The 8,646-nt window shown below is 38.7% G+C and overlaps 1 protein-coding gene across 2 annotated transcripts; it reads right to left on the reverse strand.

The window, feature by feature from the left end:
- Nucleotides 1–3,667: 3,667 nt before the first annotated feature.
- LOC104773572 (beta-glucuronosyltransferase GlcAT14A) lies at nt 3,668–6,925 on the reverse strand. 2 transcript variants are annotated; one of them, XM_010498214.2, is made up of 4 exons: nt 6,039–6,925; nt 5,854–5,929; nt 5,658–5,773; nt 3,668–4,514 (listed from the first exon to the last, which is right to left on the reverse strand). In XM_010498214.2, exons 1-4 carry the CDS (start codon nt 6,649–6,651, stop codon nt 4,000–4,002), a joined length of 1,320 nt encoding a protein of 439 aa, XP_010496516.1. In that variant the 5' UTR covers nt 6,652–6,925; the 3' UTR covers nt 3,668–3,999. The 2 variants fall into 2 exon arrangements, with proteins under 2 accessions (XP_010496516.1, XP_010496515.1); XM_010498213.2 differs by lacking the exon at nt 3,668–4,514 and adding an exon at nt 4,604–5,371.
- Nucleotides 6,926–8,646: the final 1,721 nt, after the last annotated feature.

Raw genomic sequence — 8,646 nt, forward strand, 5'->3', positions numbered from 1 at the left:
CATTTTCTGGAAAGGATACAAGGTGACATATGTGGACCAATACACCCACCTTGTGGGTCGTTTAGATATTTCATGGTTATGATCGATGCATCAACCAGATGGTCTCACGTATGCTTGTTATCCACAAGGAACCTAGCATTTGCTAGGCTGTTGGCTCAAATCATAAGATTAAGAGCACATTTTCCAGACTTTCCACTAAAGACTATACGTCTAGATAATGCTGGTGAATTTACATCCCAAGCGTTTAATGATTACTGTATGTCCATGGGGGTGAGTGTGGAACATCCTGTGGCACATGTCCATACACAAAACGGATTAGCTGAATCCTTCATTAAACGTATACAATTAATAGCTCGACCATTGTTAATGAGATCGAAGCTTCCTGTGTCGGCTTGGGGACACGCGGTCTTACATGCAGCAGAACTCATACGCATCAGGCCATCTAGTGAACACATATATTCACCATCCCAACTATTATCGGGTCAAGAGCCAGACTTATCCCATCTCAAAACATTTGGTTGTGCCGTTTATACACCCGTTGCTCCACCACAGAGAACTAAGATGGGACCTCAAAGGAGGATGGGAATATATGTGGGATATGAGTCTCCCACCATAATAAAGTATCTTGAGCCATTGACAGGAGATCTATTTAAGGCCAGATACGCGGACTGTCAATTCGTTGAGTCCGAATTCCCTACGATAGGTGGTGAGACCGGCAAGCTGGTCAAAGAATTAACATGGAATCAAACATCCTTAAATTGGCAAGATCCTCGAACTCTAGCATGTGATGCAGAGGTTCAAAAGATTATACATTTACAACAGCTAGCTAATCAATTGCCAGATTCCTTTGCTGACCCAAAGAGAGTAACAAAATCGTACATACCAGCTTGCAATGCACCAGTACGTATTGATGTTCAAAAGGAACACAATAAACAAGTTGCTACAGAGTCTAAACCACGTTTGAAACGAGGTAGACCGTTAGGTTCCAAAGATAAAAATCCTCGAAAGTCTAAAGGTGCAAAACAGACCGAGGTTCAGGGAATTACAGAAAAACCAGACATGGCCGCGGAAATAATTAATGTACCAGGTGAAGTTCAGGACGCTGAACCTCAAGAACCTGAAGGAATTGATAACAATGAAGTATCAATCAATTACATAATGTCTGGAATAAAATGGAACCGGAAAAATGTCGACATTGATGAAATATTTATAAACAAGGTAGCACTTGAGATAAATGAGGATCTAGAACCCACATCCATATTAGAGTGCACTCAAAGTAAAGATTGGCTTAAATGGAAAGAAGCCATTGATGTGGAGTTAAACTCTTTAAAGAAGAGAAGTGTGTTTGGTCCGATCTTAAGGACGACACCTACCATTAAACCAGTTGGACACAAATGGGTCTTTGTAAGAAAGAGAAATGAGAAAAATGAGATAGTGAGATACAAAGCACGGCTTGTAGCACAAGGATTCTCTCAAAGACCCGGCATAGATTATGAGGAGACATACTCCCCTGTGATGGATGCAACGACTTTTAGATATCTAATAAGTCTGGCCATAAAAGAAAATTTGGATTTACGGTTAATGGATGTTGTAACCGCCTATTTATATGGTCCACTGGATAATGAGATTTATATGAGATTACCAGAGGGTATAGAACATAAATGTAAAAATGGTACTCGAGACCAATACTGCATAAGGCTAGACAAATCGCTTTATGGACTGAAACAAAGTGGTCGAATGTGGTATAACCGACTAAGTGATTATTTAGCCAAGAAAGGCTATAAGAACGACCCAATCAGTCCATGTATATTCATAAAGAAGTTTGCAAACAAAGGATTTGTGATAATAGCAGTCTACGTGGATGATTTAAACATCCTCGGTACCTCTGGGGAAATCGCCCAAACTGTAGAATACCTCAAGAAAGAATTTGAGATGAAAGACCTAGGCAAAACAAAATTCTGTTTGGGATTGCAGCTTGAGTACGTAAATAATGGGATCCTTGTGCATCAAAAGGCATATACAGAAAAAGTACTCAAGAGATTTAATATGGAGCAAGCTCACCCATTGACTAGCCCAATGGTTGTTAGAAGCTTAGACTTGGATAAAGATCCATTTGCTCCTAAGAAGGCCAATGAAGAAATTCTTGGACCTGAAGTGCCTTACCTCAGTGCTATAGGAGCGTTAATGTTCCTGGCTAGTCATACTAGGCCGGACATATGCTTTGCCGTGAACCTCCTAGCAAGATATAGTTCTTGTCCAACTATACGGCACTGGAATGGTATTAAACACGTACTACGGTACCTGCGAGGGACGGTTGATTTTGGTTTATTTTATACTAACCATAACCGAGACTGTCTAGTTGGTTTTGCTGATGCAGGTTACCTATCCGATCCACACAACGGTAAGTCACAAACAGGTTATGTGTTTACGCACGGCGGTACGGCGATCTCTTGGCGTTCAATGAAGCAGACTCTTGTGGCCACATCGTCAAATCACGCGGAGATCCTAGCCATCCATGAAGCCAGCCGTGAGTGTGTTTGGTTGCGGTCCATGACTCAGCATATACGGACGGATAGCGGCTTAGAAGACAGCAAGGGAGCAACCGTCATCTACAAGGACAATACGGCTTGCATCGCCCAGCTCAAGGAAGGATACATCAAGGGAGATCGGACGAAGCACATACTGCCGAAGTTCTTCTTCACACATGAACTACAAAAGGCCGGAGAAGTTCAAGTGGTGCAAGTACAGTCCTGCGACAACTCAGCCGATCTCTTCACCAAAGCATTGCCGACATCGACGTTCAGGAAGCTCACGCACAAGATTGGGATGCGGAGACTTCAGGACTTGGAGTGATGTTTGGATCAGGGGGAGCAATGTGTGCTGTACTCTTTTTCCTTCACCAAGGTTTTGTCCCATTGGGTTTTCCTGGTAAGGTTTTAATGAGGCAGCATCCCCTAAGCACATTGCAGCGATCCCATCCAACATGGTACGGTCATCTCGTCCAAGGGGGAGTGTTGTAAAACACTTGTGGACTCCATAGACCGGCCCGCTCACAGTCCGTTAGGACATGACCTTACGGCCCATTTACTATCCGCACATGTACGGCCCATCGGTCATAGCTTTACGGTCCATGGCCATTGCTTCACGGCCCATGGCCTATCTTATGTACTCGATTGCTTTATAGGCTTTAGCCCTTGTACTCCTATATATATACTTGTAACCTCGACATTAATAAATAAGACTAAGAGATTTCACTTCCTAAATTCTCTAGTTTACAACCTCCGTTTTGTTTTAAAATTACTAATATTCTATTTCACAAAGAATCATTCTACTACCATTTTCACACGTGTTAAGAAAAATGTATAAATCCTTATTATAATACACTAAATTTAATTCCGTCTCTAACTAATAAACTTAGAATAACAGGGTTAGAAATTGTACTTTGTTAGTAAATTTTTTGTTGAAAATATATAGTGACATTCTCCATAAACCAAAATATATAATTTAAGAACAACATTTTTTTTATGAAACTAAGGCCTGAGGGTGTGGAAAACAAACAACACCACCAACAACTAAAATTGGGAAGTATGTAGACCGGTTCAACCTGCGTTCGGTCTCAGTCTGTGCAACACAACGTATAAAGCTACAAACAGGAGAAACGACTTGGTGAATTTAAAAGTTGGAAGAATAGACACTAACTTTAAGAAAATAAAAAGGCAGAGTACAAAATTTTCACAAAGGGAACACTTCAACATCTCAAAATTCCAATCTGATAAATCTGAGAAAATGTGCGAACTACAACAATACCTTAAAAAGGCATGTTGTGTGGAGCAACAAGACAAATACTTCCCACAGCCATAGCCTAATTGTTCTGTATCTTCACTTATATTCTTGACTAACTGAGGGATTCTATCAGATCCTAAATCACATCTAATCCCAAATAATCAAGGCTGCTACACTCAACCAATCTCTCTGATGGCGTTCTCTAAGATATTCAGATCACTTGCACTGTTTTGGTCTGAAATTCTCAGTGGATAATAACCAAGTGACCAGATTCTCTACCCGCTTAGCGCCTGGACCAGGCCTGATAACATTAGTGTCACCAATAACAGCACAAGGGTCACTCCCATTCTCATTGCTTCCAATGCACCAACCTCCAGGTGTAGCCATCCCAGAACCTCTGTTAAGCAGCTCATCGTCGATCTTATCAAGTACAGGATCTTCTCTTCTGAATTTTCTTGCAAACGGGGCATTGCTATTTACCATTTTAGTCATGTCTGCAAGGTTGAGATGGTGTGGATGCTGCTTAGGCGGATTGTCCCACGATATGTAGTGCAGGTCGCTATTTACTGTCGTGTTTCTGAACTCCTCAGCGTTGCAGAGAACAGTGTGAAAATATCCTTCCGGAGATGAGAGAAAATTCGAGTAATACATTAAGACCGTACGAGGTAGATTATCCCAACCCCAAATACAGTAGTCTATGAATGGCCGTGATAACGCCATCCACGCAGAGCCTGTTTCCAAGAATCACTTGTTAGTTAAAGAGAAACTGAAATCAACACAATGTAACATAAGTCTTCCCAACAATCAAAGGCANGAACACTTCAACATCTCAAAATTCCAATCTGATAAATTTGAGAAAAATGTTCGAACTACAACAATACCTTAAAAAGGCATGTTGTGTGGAGTAACAAGACAAATACTTCCCACAGCCATAGCCTAATTGTTCTGTATCTTCACTTATATTCTTGACTAACTGAGGGATTCTATCAGATCCTAAATCACATCTAATCCCAAATAATCAAAACTGCTACACTCGACCAATCTCTCTGATGGCGTTCTCTAAGATATTCAGATCACTTGCACTGTTTTGGTCTGAAATTCTCAGTAGATAATAACCAAGTGACCAGATTCTCTAACCGCTTAGCACCTGGACCAGGCCTGATAACATTAGTGTCACCAATAACAGCACAAGGGTCACTCCCATTCTCATTGCTTCCAATGCACCAACCGCCAGGTGTAGCCATCCCAGAACCTCTGTTAAGCAGCTCATCGTCGATCTTATCAAGTACAGGATCTTCTCTTCTGAATTTTCTTGCAAACGGGGCATTGCTATTTACCATTTTAGTCATGTCTGCAAGGTTGAGATGGTGTGGATGCTGCTTAGGCGGATTATCCCACGATATGTAGTGCAGGTCGCTATTTACTGTCGTGTTTCTGAACTCCTCAGCGTTGCAGAGAACAGTGTGAAAATATCCTTCCGGAGATGAGAGAAAATTCGAGTAATACATTAAGACCGTACGAGGTAGATTATCCCAACCCCATATACAGTAGTCTATGAATGGCCGTGATAACGCCATCCACGCAGAGCCTGTTTCCAAGAATCACTTGTTAGTTAAAGAGAAACTGAAATCAACACAATGTAACATAAGTCTTCCCAACAATCAAAGGCAACACACAACACCAACTTAAATACTCAGCAAAGGTATTGAATAAGATGAAAGCTTTGTCTAGCAATCTAAGCATAATGATTCCACATTGTCCAACCAATGAGAAATGTAGCAAATGTACGAAACACCGAAACTAAACAACCAAGTCTACGAATTGACTAGCAATAAACAGTCTTGAACTTTACAAGTCTCAGAGAGATCAAGCACCTGTGAAGAGCTTGAATGCTGTTGGGATGCTTCGTCTTTGAGTAACCCAAAAAACATCAGACTTCTTGTTCAAATACAGTCCAGGATCTATAATCACCGGTTTAGCTCTTTGTGATCTGAAACGACCAAATCAAAAGATGAGCTTTAAACTCTATGAAAACAACAGAGAAACAAAATAAACTCCAAAATCTCTTACGCTTTCCATCCAATGTTACTCGTATGATCAATGAAGTTCAAATCCCGCGGCAAATGCGAAAAGATATGCAACAAATCTGATACAACAACAACAACAACACTCAAAAAGGTCAAATCTTTAGTTAAGAAGAATCCACACAAGTCACACAGAACCAAAAGTTTCAATCTTTTTGAGAAACCTCTCACCATCTTGAGTCACTAGAGGATAATCTGATGAGCTAAGATTAATAAACCAATCCCAATCAGCTCCTTCCCTAAGCAAAATCGCAGCAGCGTGAAGTGTATTCGCAACCATCGTAGGGCCACGATACGTGACAAGGTTAGCCTTCTCAATCATATGAACGTTCATAAACCTCGAGAACAAAGACGAGTTCTTGATGTACCCATGAAGCTCCTCTCTCTCCTCATGAGAAGACTCTCTATCTAAATGAACAACGTACCGGTTATTCGGATGGTAAAGAGCCAAAAGAGTTCGCCGGAGAGATTTGCCGTCGCCGGCGGATCCGGAGACCAAGTAAGCAAAACGTGGAGGCGAAGGGAGTGATGAGACTTGTTGAGGTTTGATCTTGGATTCAACGAAAGCTGAAGAAGAGCCAGATCCGGATAACAAAACGGGTCGGGTAAAAGGGAGGAACCTGGCTCCGGATGGTGATGTTAGGGTTGTGAGGAAGAGTAAGAACAAAGCGAAGATTGAACCAATCAAAAGAGGGAAAAATATCCATTTGTGCTGATGATGTTGTTGTTGATGATGATTCTGATGATGTCTCACATTTGAGTAATAGCTTCTCAATTTCTTCATCGAATCCCCCAAACCCCTCACCCAAAAGAAAAAAAAAAAAAAAGAGAGAGGTCAATTCAAAGTTGACATCTTTTTCACTATTTTCTCGGATTTGGAAAGAAACGTTACAAAAACCCCATTTTTATATAAAAACTGAAACTTTTTGTTTAAGGGTTGTTTTTTTTTGTATCTGGATAGAGATATATGGAAATAAACGTTACTAAGAAGAGAGATTGAAGAAAGAACTGAAATTGGGAGAGACAAACGAAAAAGAGTAAGGGATGATACTGGTCAAGCGCATTTAAATCAGATCAGATCTCTTTTAGTAGGTAGGAAATAAACTAAAAAAGATCTGGAATCTATGTGATGGGCCACTAAAAAGCCCATAAACTTGGAACATTATAAGTCAACGTATGACTTTATTCGTTAAAAAAAAACAGACACAAATAGATAAGTGATGTGATGATTATAACTAATTTAGAGACTTGAGTGTTGACAGACTATTCTTATTTGGTGAAAATGGTGTTTTCAACTTCCGAGTGGTCTGCTTTCAAGATATATCTGGGTGTTATTGAAAAAGATAAGGATGAATTCTTATCATTCTCTGTAGTTCAATTCCAAGATCACAAAATAAAAGTGCAAACAAACTGGCGCGTCGAGCTAGAGTGGAATCACATCCAATTAACTTTGTGAACAATTTTCCTTCTAATTGATTTGTTTGAGCCAATCTTATACTATGTTGGAAAAAAATAAAAAAAGACTTAGAGTGTTCGTTTAGGCTTTTGTCTATTTTCAGACAATGATGGATGAGATCATATGTTGGATATCGTGTTGTAGAAATGTTAAATATATCATGTCCAACTCCATTCGCTTCATGTCTATGTGGAGTGGACGGAACTGAGATCATGTTTATGAATTATGCTTATCTATTATTATCTGTAACCCTAAATATTTTTCATTTCATTTAAATATTTCTATACTTAGCAGAATTATATAGTACTGTTATTTATAAATTATTATCTGAATTTTTATTAGAGTAAATGTTTTACTTTCTACCAAACGTTACATATACTGAACTCATTTTTGCATATTATATATACATATTTATATTAAAAAAAAAGTTTATGTGATACTTGATTTTAAAATTTTATAGCTTCTTATAATCAAAAATTATACTATTTGTTAAATAATTCATATGCTAATTTTATGTGTATGATAGTCAATGTAACGTAAGGTATAATAATCTATATTGATCCAAAATTTGTAGACCTTAAACGCGTTTGAGGTGCCGTTTCGTCGTTTTGAATTTTATTCTAAATTTTGTTATAAGAGTTTTCAATTATTTGTTTCACAATCTCAACAATGTTATAGATATATTGTATTATATGGATGTTCATTATCGGCCTATTAGTATAAACTCTAAACCCTAATATTGTATCTTATATATATGTTATATCTTATGCAACAGATAAATAACAGAGATAACTATTTCCCTAAAACCTCTGTTCATAACACTTTATCAGCACGAGTCTCTAATAATCCTAGCCATTTTAAGAAAAAAAAAAAAAACCCGGCAGCTGTAACTTACCGTACGTTCTGGACTTCACAAACGTCTTTGCCTCTGTCTCCGGTTTTGTCTTCGATCTCTCTCAGCCAGTAATTTTCAATCTAAAGATAAGTAACCGTATGCTTTATGTTCAATCGGTCCATTCTTTATAGTTTATCACTTTGTATACGATCTCTTGTTGTTCGTTAAATTATGCTCATATAGTTTGATTTGCATGTATATTTTGTTGGGATCGATGTTCTTGCTAGAATATTATTACATGCTTATTGGTTTAGTGTCGATTATTTGTTTGTGTCATAAGTATAAACAGCTAAATCTTATTTTTATTATTGATTTCACCTGGTCAATATTATCCTGTTTGTTTTGGTTCATTCTCACGAACTGAAAGCATTATTTTATTGTTTGGTCAATTACATCATATGTCTAAAACCCCCATGTTTATACCGCTT

Source organism: Camelina sativa, unplaced genomic scaffold, assembly GCF_000633955.1.
Source record: "Camelina sativa cultivar DH55 unplaced genomic scaffold, Cs unpScaffold00579, whole genome shotgun sequence".
Classification (NCBI taxonomy): Eukaryota; Viridiplantae; Streptophyta; class Magnoliopsida; order Brassicales; family Brassicaceae; genus Camelina; species Camelina sativa.

Bases quoted from the DNA above. Each gene is read 5' to 3' on its own strand.
- LOC104773572 (XM_010498214.2), bottom strand. From the start codon at position 6,651: ATGAAGAAATTGAGAAGCTATTACTCAAATGTGAGACATCATCAGAAT. The intron at 5,774-5,853 runs GTAAGAGATTTT...TGGTCGTTTCAG, and splicing joins AGTAACATTGGATGGAAAGC to ATCACAAAGAGCTAAACCGG. The intron at 4,515-5,657 runs GTGCTTGATCTC...TCTTGGAAACAG, and splicing joins AGCATTCAAGCTCTTCACAG to GCTCTGCGTGGATGGCGTTA.